Below are 18,109 nucleotides of genomic sequence, written 5' to 3'. Positions count from 1 at the left end.
AGAAAATTTACAATCACAAATACATACGGCTCATAGTTTTATATTCCTTGAATCGTAATTTACCTTTTACTAAAGTGCAGTGGGTAGGTTCAAAACGTCTTTCAGACGACCCCACAAGCGGTTAGCGCGTGTACCATATGGAAGCGATGCGGTCGGAAAGTCCATACCCTTTCGATCGGTCATCTGTTGGATGCCAGAACGACTTTAATGTTTTTAATAATCTTTGCGTATCGTATTTAGAGATCATATGCTCGTATTTAAATATGAAATAATAACAATAATAAATATATATACACTTCCTGGTTTGCGTGGTGACGTCGCGGCATAGCGACTCACACAACCGCATTGTTGTGGGGGAAGAGAAGCTCAGGCAGCCGCTGAGCCCTGCCACTTCTTACTGCTTTTCCACAGTCCCAGCGATCGATTTTAAGCCTCATATCCTAGTATATCACTTGAAACCGCTCCCGTCGCCCTGGATACCTGTCGGTTACTTCTAAGGTTCACTCGGTTCAGCGCGAGCCGCGGTCGCCTTTGGATGACCAGACTGAATGTGGATTTAACTGCTGCTTCGCTCCGCAGGCCGCACCGCCATTGCTGCTGTTTTTATAAGCTTAATTCTTGAAAATAGCGAGGTAAGTTTTACCTCACTCTCGTTTTACCCGTTTAATGTTTTTCCCTGTACCCTGGATACCTTTAAGTTAGAAACGAAACAGTGCTACTCATAGAAAAAGACAACTTTTTTAATTGAGGTAGTTTCTTGTGTTGGTCGCCATATTTCCTTCCTCTTCAAGTCCCTGTAGTAGCAGGCTAATGTTAGCCCGGTTTCTGGACGGACTAGCAACTAGAGAGGCCACCGCCTGTTTATTAAGGGGAACAACATGGTTGTCTTTTCTTGTAACCCGCCAGTGTTTGATTGGTCGTTCTAAAGCAGGTTCGAAACATAGCACGGATCACTGTCTAGACGGACTTACCGTACCTACCCGTACCGGACATGGATCTAGTAACAAGCTGCAGCTACGTGGAGCCGCTGTTATTCAGGAAACAAACCACACAGGTTGCGCAGATCGGAGGCTCCTTGTCTTCGGCATTGCTGCTTCCTGCTCTCGATGCATTTCTTTCATTTGTCCAGTGAAGGTTGAAGGTACTGTTAGCGCAGCCGGCTGAAAGCGCATTGATCTCACGAGTTAAAGGTGCACCAGCACACGTTGGAGCACTATGTTCAAAGCTGCTAGCTTAACTTCACTTGCCCTGGTTTAAAAAATAAAATAAAGTGTGTGTGTCGCGAAGGTACAAATCTAAGTAATAGCGTTATTTGGGGGGAGTTGGATTTCAGGGAAATCGATATACATATGCAAACATGGCTGGAATAATTCATTTGATAATGGTTTACCTGGCCAATAATAGATACGCTTGGAAAGTAGGTTTTGGTGGTTTTCTTCGTCTATGACATTTAACTATATCTTTCACGTTTTGGTTACAGAAAGATAGATCTTTTTAATGGTGTGTCAACAAATTCATAAAGAGCACAAGAAATTAAAATCCAAGTAGCCCCAGTCCTGATCTGTTTTTCTGTAGCTGTCAATGGATCAGATTTACTGTAGGATTAAAATTTACGTCACAACTTTATTCTGGATCTCACATTAAGGTTTTTATTTAATATTTACTAATTAGCATTTTGGAGTATTTTGATATGATTCCCTAACTAATGTAATGAACAGGGTTTTGTTTAGCAACTTTAACATAGCACTCCTTTAATATAGTCAAAACAATTGCACCATCAGGATCAAAAGACAGCAGTCGGTCATTTAAATGTAGAAGGCTTACTACTACTTTAAATTAGGCTTGACGAAGAAGACACAAAATACAGAGGTGAAAACTTTGTTTCGGGACATTTTTTCCCTTATCTGTAAACAAGGGTTGGAAGATGTGACAGCAGCCAGTTGTGTACATGCAGAAATGTACAGTGAAATCCATGACATGACAGCTTTCTCAGCAGCTGCTAGATCAGCGAGTTATTTATAATAATAATAATAATAATAACTTTTTGTGTAGCGCTTTTCAAGAAACCCAACGATGATTTACAAAAGAGTATAAATTTTAAAACATATATTTACACATTTGTTTCATTGCTTGGGTTTTTTCAGGGTCCTCATAGCTCAAACATGAAGAAGAAAAGTCGAAACCAACGACCAGCAGTGATTAAGAGAGAGACTTCTCCCATCAAGCCATCGCCCAACCGGGAGACACTGACATATGCACAAGCTCAGCGAATGGTGGAGTTGGAGGTGGATGGCCGTGTACACCGGCTCAGCATCTATGACAAGCTGGATGTTATCACAGACGACGACCCCACAGCTCAAGAGATCATGGAGTGTAACAGCAACAAGGAGAATAACGAGAAGCCCCAGCAGGTTCTGGTGCGCTCTGTCCGCCTCAAAAACAACCAGCAGAAGAAGAATGCAGCTCTCACCACCTCACATGGTGGTAGTGCCACCCACAGCAGTGCCAGTGGCCTATTGGAGCCGAAGGTTAGAACAGTTGAATACAATCTGCCAGTGGTACCGAAAAGGCCAGCAACCTACTACAAATACACTGAGAGGACACCTGAGGAGCTGGATGAGGAGGTGGAGTATGACATGGATGAGGAAGACTATGCCTGGATGGAGATCATCAATGAGAAAAGAAAAAGTGAGGGAATAAGTCAAGTGTCGCACAACCTGTTTGAGTTTCTCATGGATCGCTTTGAGAAAGAGTCATTCTTAGCCACGCAGGGTCAGAGTGACTTGCAGTCACTTGTGGATGAGGATGCTGTGTGCTGTATATGCATGGATGGAGATGGAGCTGACAGTAACGTCATCCTCTTCTGCGACTCCTGCAACATTGCCGTGCACCAGGAGTGCTACGGTGTGCCATACATCCCCGAAGGCCAGTGGCTTTGTCGCCACTGCCTCCAGTGTCCGACACGACCGGCTGAGTGTGTTTTCTGCCCGAATCGAGGAGGAGCTCTGAAGAAGACAGATGATGACCGCTGGGGCCATGTAGCATGTGCCCTGTGGGTGCCCGAAGTTGGCTTCTCGGACACAGTTTTCATCGAGCCCATTGACGGTGTCCGCAACATCCCACCTGCTCGCTGGAAGCTTACTTGCTATCTGTGTAAGGAGAAAGGTGTCGGCGCGTGCATCCAGTGTGACAAGATCAACTGTTACACCGCCTTCCACGTTAGCTGCGCCCAGAAAGCTGGTCTCTGCATGAAGATGGAGCCCGTCAAAGAGGTGACTGCATCTGGTGCCACCACTTTCTCTGTGAAAAAGACTGCTTACTGTTGCAGCCACACACCTGAAGGCTGTGACCGCCGGCCACTCAACATCTATGAGGAGCCCCACCCTAAAAATGGAGCCTTTCACAAGCGAGCTGAAAAGAAAGGGAAGGCCAAGGGCTGGCAGAAGAAAAAGAATAAACGAGCAGACCCTGAACCAGAAACGGAACCTGAAACTCCGACCAGCTCTGGACCTAGCATTACTGCTTCAAGGTAACAGTCAACCTTAGCTTACCAAATCAACACTCTCTCTCCTTGGTCTTTTGTCCTTTATTTCATTTGAAATGATAATTTTTTTCTGCTTCTAATTTTAGTTGAGTGCTATCTAAGGTAGGGATTTTTAATACATACAGAAAACAGTAAAACTGTATGAATCTGGAAAAAGTAAATATTGAAAGTTTAACTTGAGATAAGTGATATTTATCAGTAGTACTTCAAGAGAACTTTGCCAGCATTATTCCAATACAGTGGAGTTAAAGGTTTTTTCCACGGGTGTGTCAGCAGTGATTTTTATAAGAGATGAATACAAAGATATCTGATTGGTCAAAAATGACAAGCCAGAGATCTGACAGCATTTTAGAGCTACGGAGAAAATATTATCAAAAATATTATTATTATTATTCACTGATTAATATTCCCCTTTTCTTCTATGTTGGGTTAGTTTTGATACCATCCTCAACCAGGTATCAGTTCAGAGGAAGCGTTCATTTGTTGAGGGGGTGCTGAGCTACTGGGTGCTGAAGAGGCAGTCAAGGAACAATGTGCCCCTAATCCGCCGGTTACAGGCCAACCCACAGCCGCCCAAAGCCAAGAAGACGGTCAGTTCTGTTGACAGCTAGCAACCTCACACAGTAGGGTATTGTCCTTTTTAATGTAGTTCTTGTTATTGAGCTGACGCTTGTTTCCTGCAGGACCATATGGAGTCTAACCAGGCACTGAAGGAGCAGTTGAAAGAGTGGCACCGCCTCCGTCACGACCTGGAGCGAGCCCGCCTGTTGCTGGAGCTCATCAGGAAGAGAGAAAAACTGAAGAGGGAGGAGGTAAAACCCTTTCAGCATTTACTACTTCACGATTGTCTAGTGCAGAGCTTTATTCCTTTCATCATTTCTTTTCAGGACACATTGTTTATTCTCAAGTTAAAGCTAAATATTTTACTTTTCATTTACTACTCACTATTGTAATTATATTTGTTCTTGTTTAGTTAACTCATTACTACCCACAACATCCCAAATTCCACTGATTAGTTGGACAGCTCCTCACAAATTTGACTACTTGACTGTTAGTCTAAAACCTTTTATGTGCTTCAAACACCCAATGCGCTAAAACATAAACATCGACCCCAAAATGGGATTTACTGTATACACACATTCGGTTTTAATAAACATTGACCTTGGACTCTTGATAACACCTCATGCCATTCATGTGGATTAACATTGTTTGGCTACCTTCTTTCGACAGATGAAGCTTCAGCAATCAGTGCTGGAGGTCCAGCTGACTCCCTTCAACATCCTGCTGAGAGCTGTGCTCAGTCAGCTGCAGGAGAAGGACCAGTACAGCATCTTCGCTCAGCCTGTCAGCATTAAAGAGGTCAGCAGTTGTTCATTATTCACTTTAAAACAGTTTAAAGCAAGTCTTTTTCCCCAGTTCAAATGAAATGGCTAATATATAACGACATTTAGCAACACCTCTTTTTCCTGCCATAGTCTTAGTCAAAGATGTTTATTTATAAAGTCTGTTTAACATCTACATAACTGTATTAAACAAATCAAGTGTGTCTCCATCATTATACTAAAAGTAGTTCACTGAACCGAAATCACCAGTTCAAGAAGACCCAATTTAATGTGAAAGTATTCTCATTTCAGAAAACATTTCACGCATTGCATTTGAGATGACTGGCTTTTCATTACATTATAGTGCTCTATCAGTTGCTTTAAGCAACAGTTGCATTCCTTAAAAGCATACTTTCCATTGAAACTCAGGAACGATGTCCCATGTTCACGTGATGAAAATTTCAGGATAATGAGATGCACTGACACCAATTTGTTAATGAGTATTGGTTTCGACTAATGGTAAAAGTGTAAATAACATACTACCAGGGATATCAGGGATCACCACCATATCACCATATTTGCAAGTTTAGCAGTAGATTGTGTGGTATAAAGTCTGGTTCCACCATGCTCAACTGGTACAGACAGGGTTTCAGGCCCTTGTACTTCCACAATGTGTATTTGGCTCCACACTCTCTTCAGCCTAATTGAAGAATATTTGTCCATGTGCAAATAGAGAGTGTATGATAGGGGCCTGCGATTCAAATCAGCGATTCCTGTGCATCTGTGGTATTCTCTCTACTGTTTTCTTTTTTCCTTTTTTTTATTTATTTTTTTTATTTAAAGTGATATTTACCACAATGAAACATCCATCCATCCTCTTCCACTTATCCATATCAGGGTCATATCCCAGATACCATAGAGCAAGAGGCAGGGTACACCCTGGACAGGTCACCACTCAGAGCCATTCACACTTTAATCACCAGTTAACCTAACCCCACTCATTCCATGTCTTTGGAGTGTGGGAGGAAGAGAGAACCCATGCAAGCGCCACACAGAAAGGTCCCAGCCAGGTGGTGAAGTCAAACTCAGGACCTTCTTGCTGTGAGGTAGCAGTGTTAACCACACAACACCGTGCTGCCCTGACAGTGAAACATGTAGCACGGATTCCATACCTCAGTATCAAGTGGGTTGTATGAACAGCTAAACAGTGAAACTAATGGCACCTTTTGTGCCAATGATCGAAGAAATGCAATTTGTTTATGTGAGTGCAAAGCTTCTTGATATAAATGAAAGCATGCATTGTTTTCTAAATTTGGACAACCTGTGTTGCAAAGGTTGACCATTTTGAGGTTTAAAAATTGACATCCAAGTTCTGAAACTAGTGCCCAAACCGATCATCCATAAAAATCAAGCTTTAGAGGGTCAAGGCTCAGTACCTTCCAGCGTGCCTTTTGAAAAAGGGATATCGTGAACCAGAATTTCTTCCTCCTCTTAGACTGCTGCACCTGATGTCTGTTCTCTGTTCTCTGCAGGTACCTGACTACCTGGATATCATCAAGAACCCTATTGACTTCTCCACCATGAGAAAAAGAATCGATGCTCACTTCTACAGGAGCCTGGAGGAGTTTGAAGCAGACTTTGACCTCATAATATCCAACTGCATGACATACAATTCCAAGGACACCTTCTTTTACAAGGCGGCTCAGCGGATGCAAGACCATGGCGGAGCCATCCTTCGCAGGGCCCGCAGAGAAGCAGAGAGGATTGGCTTCGACTTCCCCAGTGGGTTGCATCTTCCTGAAGTTCCGAAACTGCAGCCAACACCGCCATTCACCTGGGAAGATGGTAGGCTTATAGTGCTTCATGAAGTAATATCTGAAAGTGATAAGTAACTTATCTTTAATCGTTATCTCTTAAGTATATTGAATAATAATAAATATTTAAACAGTGAAAGTGTGAGTTCAATAGTAAAATAGTCATGTAATCAGGATAATGACGTGGTTATATGTCACTGTCCTCCGTAGTGGACCGCTTACTGACTCCCACGTACCGCCAAAAGACTCCTCTGGAGGATCAGCTGAAGGAGCTCCTGGAGAAACTGGACCTGAGCATAGCCATGAAGCACAGCCCGTCCCGCAGCAAGAGGCTAAAGCTACTCAAGAAAACCATCACGGAGGTCCGCAGTGAGATAAGCCTGAAGAATTCCCTGCCACCACAACCCTCTACTCCAGATCCCAGCCCATCTCCTGCTGAATCTGAAGACCAACCACTACGAGAACTGCTGGCAGATCCCAGTATACCACAGGAAGACAAGTCTTTACCTCCACCACCATTAGAGACATTAACCTTACCATCCCAAATTTTGCCTATGGACTTGGACCCGACCCCCGTGAAGCTCACAAAGCCCTTGGACCAGTCACCCACAGAGTTTGAGGACGTCACCAACACATCTACCTCAGTGCCATCGGACACCCCTAATGGGCACATCCCAGAGTCGTTGCTCCCCAAAAGTGACCTCTACGTGGAACGCTATAACCGGAGGACCAATGTGCTCTTTCGGAAGTCAAAAAGTGCTAGCCCACAGAAACTACCCCGGACCCAAGAGGTCTCCTCTGGGTCCCCCCCACCCCTGGGCGCCAAAACCTTCCTGTCAGTAGTGATACCTCGATTGGAGACGCTCCTTCTGCCAAAGAAAAGAAAACGCAGCAGCAGCGCTGATGGTGAGGACGACGAGGAGTCGCCGATCAAACGCCTTGGTACAGGTGCCAGTCAGATATTAATTATTTTGTTTCAATTGCAAACAATGCTGGTGACAAAAAGATTCAGTGAGTTTAAAACAATTCTTGTATTATTATCCCTCTCAGGAATGGCAAACGGTTTTGTGGTGGAAGAGGAGGGTGTGGTCTCACAATCTCCCCGTTTGCTTGAGCCACGCCGACGCTGTGCCTCCGAGTCGAGCATCTCTTCAAGTGGAAGTATCCTTTGTGACACAAGGTGAGTGAGAAAAGAACCAACCAAATCCTGAGTGGCTATGCTTATTTTCATAATTTTGTCCTTAACTTCTTCCAGTGTTAACATTGTGGTGACCAAGTTTATAGTATAATCAGAACAATTAATATATGCGCCTCCAAGGCGAAAGGTGCCAAGACACTTTCTGTTTTCAAACCAAATTAGTTAACCGTCAGTTGCACACAGAGGTTTTCCACAAATGACAATACTGTCACAGTAAGTCTGCTTCTGTGGTCAACACCAGACCTTTAACAAACAAAAGATCATAGCAACAAAAAACTCACGCGGCAAAATGAAACGACTGAAATTAAAAAGGTGCTTGTTTGTGGTTATAACATATAAAAATAGTAGAATAAAAAATGTGATGACTTTAAATTACAGAAACAAAAGTCTTGATAGTGTCTATAAAAAGAACTAACCAAGAACAGTCACAGGTGTCACAGCTGGTTTATTTAACGTTTTCTTTGGTGTGTGGGGAGACGCTGACATGCGGAGTTTAAAACGAGCTTCATTTTGTAGTGGATGACTTTAGCTGGTGGAATACATTTGTGGTGCTGCTACCTTTAGTGGCAATAGTTTTACGGCATCCTTCCTGTGAAATCCAAATGATAGTCTCCATCCCTCACTCGTCTGAAACTCCTGCTGCGATATGTTTTTCCTTATCTGGTAGTATATAAACACACATGCTCAGTGCAGTGTGCCAGGTAGAAACATTTCTGGTAGGGAGCGGGGGATTAATGATTCATTGGATGCATGGGAGAAAAAAAAACTCCTAGTAAATCCCATGCAGACAGCCTAGTATTGCCATGGCAATTTATAATTGTTTTAACCATCGTACGTGGAAAACTTGCAATAGATCAAGTATATTCGATATATCACCCACCCCTAGTTTGATGTATTATCTATTAGCTTATATTTTGTAAAACTAAAAGTTCTTTTGAAGTATAAAATTTGATATTTAATAATTTGGAACAAAATGTCATAAGACAAAAATATATTTTTAATAATATGAAGTAGGTTTCTTTTGGTTTCACTTGCTTAACTAGATTTGGAGTTTGAAAATGAATTGGTGAAGACAAAATTAATAATTGTTAGTCAATCATTCCAGCAGCTCATACATGAGGGTTTTTTAAAAAACAAAACAAAACAAAAAAACATTTTCCTCATTGACCTTTGCTCCTGCATCTTTCAGGACCGTTATCCTGTCTAAAAGTGGTAAAGGGCGACCGGCCACCGCTCGACGTAGCACTGTGGATGACAAAAGCACTCTAATGACCTGCATTGAAAATGGCGAGTTCATCAAAGCTGCAAAGATCTCTTCAGGTGAGCCGATCAGCTCTGGATTGTGACCTAATGAGTGTGCATGAAACAGCTTGGCAAGCTTTGATTTGTCATTTCTTACTTCTGTCTTCTGAAGACATTTACTAAACTAATTAAAGAGTGGCTCTTTATTGGGATACTAATACTTCTTATGTCCAAGCATGCAGCATTTTATTAAATTAATTTCTTGCTTTCATGTTACATCTTCACTTTTCTACTTTTACACCTGTGTAATACAGAGCAATTGAAGTTGAATGAGTCATGTTGAGTGTCATAGGTTTTGATGTAAAAATCCTTTAAATAGAAATCCTTGAAAAGGGGTTACTACAGAACCATGAAATCACCGATTCATCAATGGAGTCTTCCACACTGGTTCTGAAACTGAGGTTAAGTGGTTCATCAGGTACTGGATTTAAGTCAGCATATTCTGCGCTCACACTGAGTTCAAGCTACAAAGGAAGTTGTGAACGCAGGAGAACAACAGAAACGGGAAACCGCGGATGGACGAGGTGGAAGTGAACTAAAGACTGGTATTTTCTTTGTGGATTCAAAGCGAATTATACACTCGTGCCCGTCAGCTACATTGTACTTGAACTGATGTGGTGCAACTACTAAAACTGCATTGTTCATCATTACTGCCGACGTTAATGAACATTGCATTATGACAGTCTTGAAGTTAGGAAGTTGGATTGATTGTGTGTGTGTGTGTGTTTGTGAGAGTGCGTGTGCAGTTTGTTTTTGAGTGTGAGTGTTTGCAATGGTAAAAGCAAATCTAAAGAAAGTTATTTCCTATGCCATTCATGAAAAGTATCAGCAGTACGTGAACTTAATATATAAATTAACACGGACATATTTATATTAAAAAAAAAAAAAAGAGCCAGTACCCACACATACATACGATATACACCCTAAAAATGGTTTACATGGTCTACTTAATAGAAAGTATTATTGGCGGTGTGTGTGCGTTGAGATTGGTTGTGCTCTCTGTTGCAGTGTATCCTTCATAACTTGCTTGTTGTTGTTCCTGTAGAGGTGTGGAAACCCACTGCTGCTTCTCCATTTGTTCTGGAGCCTCTTAAACTAGTTTGGGCTAAATGTAGTGGATATCCCTCCTTCCCTGCCCTGGTGAGTGAGTGTTAGTCCCCTCTGTATCTCATTACCCATCTGCCCCTCTGCCATTGTCCATCCTGTAGCTCGTAATTTGTGCTCATGGCCACGCAGGAGCTTCCAGCTGGCTGATAGTGGAATGGTTGTTGTTGTCGTCGTGTGTAGTGTGGGTCGCTTCGCTCTGGGTGTATTGGGCTTGACTTGGCCTTGCATGCTTGTCTCTCTGAATGCTGCCTTCTTTCACCAGGTTATGCACTTCAGCTTTTTTTCTTTTTTTTTTTTTTTCTTAAAAATACTGGAAATCAAGTGCTTTGAATTAGAATACAGAAAACACAAAGGACATGGAAGTGACTAAATATGTCAACAAACAGGGCAATAATTTAAGATACATCAGTTGAAAGAAATCTCACGCATTCACACAACTGTCAGTTCAAGATGGGGGATTACATTGGATTAGTTTATCTAATTTTACAGGCTTCTGCAGATTGTTTCACTTGTGTGCAGCATAATAAAAGTCAGCTCCCTAAATTTAGTATTAGGATAATTAATTTCAGGACCAGTGAGTCATGGAGCTGCAGAGCAATGTGAAATTGATCTCTAGTTAAAGGATAGTCCCTGAAAGTTTGCCCACTTGGGCAAAGGATGAAATTTCCCTCCATAACATGCATTGAGAACCAGGAAAAAGGCTAAGTGTCACAATGGTAAAGAATTGTTCCAAAAAGCCTGGATCCTTCTCCTGATTGAACCACAAGTTAATCACTTAAGTTGGGCCAAGAACCCACCTCTGCTAAAAAACGTCATGCTAACCCCATCCATAACATTTTGTGTAAATCTGCTAACAAATAGAAACACTGAACCAATCCCCCTTTTTGGCGGAATTAACAAATAAAATCCAGTAAAGTTCTTTTCAACAGCTACCTCCCAACTTTCACATATGGAAAGAAACAATGCATTCTAAAATCTATCCCCTGTTACCAATGACAGGGTGGAAAGAGACTGCGCTGAAGGGTTTAAGGTCAGAGGCAGTCTAATGCAAATACATTACATCATCATGTATAACAACAATTTGCTCCTTGCAAATCTGGGCAGAATAGTCTCTTTAAAGAGCTTAAGTTCATTAATATGATTTTAAAATACAGTTTGCAAGTCAGAAACAAAGATCTTTCGATCAGTGTCACTTAAAAAGAAAGTCACTTTACAGGAACTGTTAGTTTGTATAGAACAGCATCCTTCAGTTTTAGTTACAAACTTTAAAGTTAGCAACATGAAAATCAAGTCCACTTATAGTTAAGCATGTAATTTATTTCTTACATTGTCAAAAGCCTTAGCTAAATAACTTGGCTGGCACAATGTCAGTGTCATGTAAGACTTACACTGCTCACACAGTACTGTCTAAAAATAAAGACAGTACTCTGTATTTAATTGGTATAATATTTGCTAACTCCTTAGTCTGAATGTCTAACAAACTGGGGTGTTTTTAGTCACTGCAATTAGACATAAAATGTAAGTCGAGTAGTCAACTTGTAGCAGGGCTACAAATAATGTCTTTAGCTTTACTTGATCAGCTAGAATGGAAACGAGTGAAATGAGAATTAGGAAAAAAAAAAAAAAAGCTCAGGGTCAGATTTTTCTAATGCAGAAAACACTTTCAAATATGCCCATCCAAAAAAATAACATTCATTAAAACATCACATCTACTGTAAGAATGAAATAGAAATAGTAATTATAGAACTGTTTAGATCTTCTCTATTTCCTTTACTTCCGAGTGGAGACAAAGCTAATTTTGCATTTTGAATTATTTGATCTAGCTCAGTAGGAATTGAGCCATTTGGAATTAATAGTTTTTTTGGACTTCTCAGTTATCAGTACCTTTTACAGAAAGATTTTCCCCCAAGCAAGACGTGGACAACTTACAGCTTAGATGTGGAGTTGATGGCAGAAGCAGATATTTAACTCTTCACAGAAATGGCACTGACTTGGTGATGTTAGTGGGCTGTTCAAATAACACAAACCAAAAGTAATGTACTTATCAAGACAAATTAGTATTTTTGCAAGTTTTCAGCCAGCCATTTAAATAAAAAAAAAACAAAACAAAAAAGTCCCAAACTCCAGGTGCCAATTTTTGGCCACACGTTTTCCTGCGAGAAGTCTGCCTCCCTCAGTGTCCCGCTCCATTTTCTTGGTCTTCACAGATCATGGACCCCAGGTCACGGAGGACAATGTGTCGGCACAGCGGGGTGGAGCTTCCCCAGCCACCGTTGGACGTTCTCAGAGCCGGAGAGCGGATGCAGTTCAGGTCCGCAGAGAAACTCTTCCTCGTCCACTTCTTCGACAGCAGGCGCAGCTGGTGAGCAGCCAACTTCTTTCACTGTTAGCTGGGATTGAATTAATCTTGCTTAAACAAAACAAGTGATCAAGACAGATTGTACGTTTGAAACCTATTTAACCTGGAAAGCAACATTTGATCCACTCTAATCTACTCCTGCTGTTGTCGATGAGCTCCACCAGTCATATCTGTGGCTAGCCAATGTATGAGTCACTGTAGCCTGCTTAATGACAGCTTTTTAATGTGTTCATAATAGGAAACTTAACTATTGTGATGTGGTCCCCAAACAGTTTTTCCAGAGACCTAGTTTGGGAGAAGAGGGGGGAAAAAAAAGAAAAAGAAAAAAGGAAAGCTTCACTTTAACAAAAATTTACTTTTGTACTGATGTTGTTTAAGAGTGACTTCTGAGACAAAAAACAAAACACGTTAGCCACTTAATACAGACCTTTTTTTTTTGTCCTATGTCAAATTATTACTATATATGTAAAACAAAACCAATTTAGACTGATCAGACTATGAAAGAGATGCTGAACTGCATTCTGTGTCTTGTACAAAAGGTCTTGAAAGGAACTCCACTTCGTCACATGTGAAAACATTTTCCAAAATGGTCTTCTCTCTCATCAGGCAATGGCTTCCTAAATCCAAAATGGCTCCCTTTGGCGTCAATAAGATGCTCGACAGAATGAAGCTGATGGAGGCTCGGTCGTCCTCCGTCCGAAAATCTGTGCGACTCGCCTTCGATCGAGCCATGAACCATCTAGACCGAGCTAGAGAGCTCAAGCCGAACACTGGCCTTGGTGTCACGATTTGAAGCCCCGCCACCTCAAGAATCCTCCCATCTCCCATCTCTTAATCATGTTTTTGTCACTGCAGAGAACACGGTGTCTGCTGTATACGCACAACACAAACACATCTTGTTTACTATGTCCTTCAAACTGGAACCAAATCATTTCCACCCTTCCTCACACACAGGTTCCACCTCTATGAAATACTGTAGCTTGAAACAGTTGTTCTTATTTGTCAAGAGCTATGCAATGAAAAACGTCTTTGTTAGTGGATTCAAAAAGTTGACAGGGGAAAAAAAAACAAATCAAATCTTGGCTGCGAGGACTGAAAAGTAGCAGGTCTAAACCTGTTGAATGTGGCAGAGTTTGGCCTCTGACCTCCTTAAATGTGCTGCAAGACTGCTGCAATCTCACTGCCATGAAATTGTCCATCATTGTGTGTGACAGCAGCAGCTCCTGTAAATATCCTGTACAAGGCCTGACACTAATTTATTCATTCCCTCAGTCAGTTTTGGTACACAGCATTCTGATATTTATACAGTGAGGTGATGATCCGCGCTGTCAACAGCACTGACAGTGTTGGGATTTCTGCTGGTGCTATCTCTACAGAGAAAAATCAAACATGCATACTGTATTGAACCTTTTTATTTCACCACCTTTTGTACGTTTTTTTTGTAAGTTATTGAGTTCTCAAGCTTCAAGTTCTCATCTTTGGCATTAATGTGTTTTTGTGTGTGCTTTTTTTTTTTTTTAAATTCTGAATGTTTTTACTGGACTACTTTTTTTTTTTTTTTACTGTTTGTACATATTTATATAACATCTATAAAACTCTCAAAGTTTAAAATGCCCAAAGTGCATCATTCACACCAAAACAAAGGAGAAAAAAAGCTGCCCACAGGTTCCCCAATTATCTTTTATGGGGTTTTTATTAGATTTTTTCAGGTTTTTGGCCTGTTTGTTTGCTGTGATGAGTTCAAGTCTTCTGTAAAAATGTCATAGAATCACCTTCTCAACCTGGAGTGGACAGTCAGCTGTAGGCGAGAAGAGAATGTGCCTGTACTAATTTATTGTAAATTCAAAAATGTATATGCATTACTTTATAGAGAAAGTAAGAAAATACTACAGGTGCACTAGGAGTCACATAGAAGCCCCTTCTCTTTTACCTGTGTCAGTCTTTGTTTTCCCATATTGATAGCATTAAATCTGAAGGGTGAGGTGACAGTGTTTTATTTTGGCAGGGTAGCAGTGGGTAGACTTCCTGTTTTCTTTGGTCCTTCTGAATGTGGATGTTGTGTGTAAATAGATTTGGTACTTTAGCTGATTCTCTGGGAAAAACCACAGTTAACAGGGAACAGAACCCAGCTGACAGCAGGCTGGTGGGATTTTTATACTAAAACACTGAAATTAAAATATGTTATTAAATCAATCCGAATGTCTTCTGGCTTTGTTTTTACACATTTTTCATTCAGACTTTACAAGAAAAAAAAAATCAAGGTTGTTTGCCTGGTTTTATAGTACTTGTTATACTGAGAAGTTTTTATATTGAAAAAAAAAATTTTGAGTAAACAAGTTCAGCAACTTCCCTGTATATCACCAAGTGACCATTAGATGGAGCCATTGCACCTTAACTGATTAAAGGAAATATGTCTTATTAACACCAACAAGAATAATAAATGCAGAACTCAATGCATTGTAGCCATTTGGGGACAGGGATAAGTCATCTATTCATTCCATATACTACATCACCATGACACTGTTTGACAACACAAATCAAAGTTGCACTACTTTATAGAGACACGTGCTTCTTCTGATAATGTGGATAGAAGTTGTTCTTTAAGAGCTGGAGCTTCCAAAGTCTGCCTGACCTCAACTCTGCTGTGGATGTTGTTTTTGATTTTAATGTCAGGTTCACTACATTTTCCACATGCCTTCAATATGAAGTCTGACCAATTTAAGTGTTAACTGAGCACTGAAATGTCACAAAAGAAGGAAGAACCATTTCTACAAATTACTGCACTAATTTTTCAAGTGAGAAAATATAATTTCATTCAATATTTAATTGCACTCATTTGCACTGCGAGTATGCATTCACTAGAAGAAGAAGGAAAAAAAAAAAAAACTACTTTGAAAGACTATGATTACACAAATGAAAAGTCATTCTGCTCCATTCTTCAAACTGCGGCTGCTGTTTGTTTTTATTATCATTGCTGGTTCAGTTTTGACAGCCGTCCCTCAAATGTTTTTCTGATGACTCGTTATCCTTCAATTAGAAGCAGGGTCCAGGGGTTTAAATGTCTTTGAAGTTGGAAATTGTTAATTACCCATTTGGATGGATAATTAACAATTTCTAGCTAATCAATAAACCTAACACATGTTGACAACAATGCAGCTGCCACTGCTGCATATACGATGCTGGCTGAATCAACCAGCTTGCATCTGTTTGTTTGTGTTGAAGGTCATGAAACTTATTTTCTCCAGAGTGAAATCTAAAAAGCTGAAACAGTCTCTCTAAAATTCTGACAAATTCTGCTGAAATCTCCTTCCTGTCAGCACCAGTTGGATTCCTGTTTTATTATGTAAAAATCATGGTGTTTGATGCAGCATCACTCGAGCCCTAACCAATATCGTTGTCAGAATACAGTTTTTAGTTGAAGTTTGTGTTTTGTTTTCTTTCACTTAAGCCAAGAGGCAAGGATAAACGTGAATGTGCATTCATGTGTATGGAGGAGGATTTGGAGGACTGTTCAAGTCTAAAAATTCTGGGGGATTGGAAGGTTAAAAACACAACCCACTTTCAATATTTTCCTTGTTACAGGGACAATACAGCTAATGTTGAGTCCACAAGTTCACATAACACAATCTTATTCTGGTTGATGAGATGCCATCCCACAGTGGGTAACCATCAGGAGGTGGTTCCATACTTGTGGTTCCTCTACATGCAGAGGGACCATTAACTCAATAAATTGTTATATTGCCAATATGACCAATCATCCAGTCCAATAAATGATGAACATAAGTCAATATCAGAGTAAAGAAAGATTGTGCACGTTTTTCATAGACAGTGCATACACTCACACATCTTATGCTCAACCCCAAAATGCATTTTCCTTACAAATGTGCCACAATTTCAAGGGAAATAACGCCAATAGCATAAGATTTATTGCCTAGAAGCGCAGCTACAACAAAATAATCATGGTGTCACAAAGTGTGCCAAGTTTAATTCCTTCCTCTTCGAGGTAAAAAGGAAATTAAAACACAGAAAGGAACTTTAGTCTGAAGTGATGCCTTTAGTTGAAAAAAATAAGTTTTTAAATCAAGAACTCTGGTAAAATCTATTTAGTGTGCACTTTGCATAAGTCTGAGCTGCGAGGGATTATGCTGAAAACTGGGTTAATATAATTCAGTTCATTTGTATTTGCCAACTGGCTATTAAGAATTTTGCTAAAATATGTAGTTAAAATAAATAAATAAAACCAACCACTGCTGAGATACCTGGAGTATTCCATTAGTGAACAAACTGCTCCCAATATATCAACAAAGCCTAGAGCTGGAGGCAGCCACCCGCCACAGCACTAAAAACAAAGAGGACAGAACAACAAATATGAAAAACACAGTTATTAAATAGCTAAATAAACAATACTTCAAATGAAAGCTAAAAAAATAAATAAATCCCAGAATAAACAGCAGTCAGTGCTCCTGAAAAAACAAAACATAAGTTAGCTATGGCACCTACAAATTACTAAATGGAAATATACCAGTACAAAACAAAACACTGGAGTGGGTAAAACTATTAAAAAGTCCACTATTTCAGCTCACCAGGCAAAAGTGTAAATCAGTTCAACCCACAGGGGAGCCAAACCAGAGTCCAGGACAATGGCAGGAAGCAGTCCCCACACCTGGCTGCAATCACCTATTTAAGCCTTTGTAGTCCCCTTATGATTGGCTGTTCAACTGCTACACCTGTATGACTGATTGTAAATCCAGCAATAAACTTTGAAATGAACTGTAACCAAACACTTTTATAATTGTCTTTTTTCTTGGCTTGTCCTTTTTAAATCTCTAAATAGGACTTTTTTTTGCCAGCTCAAACCTTATCAAGTATAAGCTTCATAAAGTATTCTCACATATCCTTATAGTGTTATACATACTTTAACTTATGTGTGTGCATTACTCCTCACTGTATTCAGTCCAGGTTTTACCATAATAGCTTTACAGGGTAAAAGAGAAGAAGCTGCAGGCTTTATTAGAAGCCTTCTTTTTACCTTTTAATTATGGGGGAGTGCGCTGCAAGAGCTGGCTGATTGAAAACACACTAATTAACCAATCAAAAAGTGCTTGGGCAAGTGGTTACCTGTGTGATCACTCTGAGTGCAGTTTCCTTCTGCCTCGTCCCCTGATTCCTGATCTGCTAATGAGACAAAAGTGTTGGAGTCTATCTTAATGAAATTCAGTCATTCCCTCACATGCTGAAGCAAGTGCTCAATCTTCTGTCACATGGGCTTTTTGTAGCCCCTTGGCATTTGAATTTTTTTAAAGAGGAGAGATGGTTTCCTGATTTGGATTTTTGGATTCTCTCCTCGAAGAGAAAAAGGTGTTGGTGGAGGGTGGCAGGCTCTCAGCATGAAAACCTCGTCTGATTTCTTTCCCTGCTCTTCCACTTCTCATCTCTTGATGGCCAGGTCATAATTGGCTGTGA

The 18,109-nt window shown here is 40.5% G+C and overlaps 1 protein-coding gene and 1 long non-coding RNA gene across 6 annotated transcripts; one reads left to right on the top strand and one right to left on the bottom strand.

Annotated features, from left to right (window-relative positions):
• Nucleotides 1-329: 329 nt before the first annotated feature.
• LOC147325222 (bromodomain-containing protein 1-like) lies at nucleotides 330-14,839 on the top strand. Of its 4 annotated transcripts, none has more exons than XM_086299628.1 (12): nucleotides 330-632; nucleotides 2,145-3,529; nucleotides 3,978-4,134; nucleotides 4,228-4,356; nucleotides 4,775-4,903; nucleotides 6,399-6,711; nucleotides 6,891-7,622; nucleotides 7,731-7,860; nucleotides 9,068-9,198; nucleotides 10,226-10,320; nucleotides 12,495-12,649; nucleotides 13,253-14,839. In XM_086299628.1, exons 2-12 carry the CDS (start codon nucleotides 2,163-2,165, stop codon nucleotides 13,437-13,439), a joined length of 3,525 nt encoding a protein of 1,174 aa, XP_086155754.1. In that variant the 5' UTR covers nucleotides 330-632; nucleotides 2,145-2,162; the 3' UTR covers nucleotides 13,440-14,839. The 4 variants fall into 4 exon arrangements, with proteins under 4 accessions (XP_086155754.1, XP_086155752.1, XP_086155755.1 ...); XM_086299626.1 differs by having other exon boundaries at nucleotides 6,891-7,628; XM_086299627.1 differs by lacking the exon at nucleotides 330-632 and adding an exon at nucleotides 979-1,141 and having other exon boundaries at nucleotides 6,891-7,628.
• LOC147325221 (uncharacterized) lies at nucleotides 11,295-17,292 on the bottom strand. 2 transcript variants are annotated; one of them, XR_015130299.1, is made up of 4 exons: nucleotides 17,230-17,292; nucleotides 16,906-16,985; nucleotides 12,895-12,931; nucleotides 11,295-12,677 (listed from the first exon to the last, which is right to left on the bottom strand). It is a non-coding gene; the product is annotated as an uncharacterized LOC147325221 (long non-coding RNA). The 2 variants fall into 2 exon arrangements; XR_015130298.1 differs by having other exon boundaries at nucleotides 11,295-12,931.
• Nucleotides 17,293-18,109: the final 817 nt, after the last annotated feature.

This window comes from Aulonocara sp. 'chitande type north' Nkhata Bay, linkage group LG7, assembly GCF_057382095.1.
Source record: "Aulonocara sp. 'chitande type north' Nkhata Bay isolate Kocher_YH1m ecotype deep benthic linkage group LG7, A_spYH_male_GT1.1, whole genome shotgun sequence".
NCBI lineage: Eukaryota > Metazoa > Chordata > Actinopteri > Cichliformes > Cichlidae > Aulonocara > Aulonocara sp. 'chitande type north' Nkhata Bay.
The sequence above is the reverse complement of the archived record's forward strand: the minus strand, read 5'-3'. Positions and strand labels throughout refer to the sequence as shown.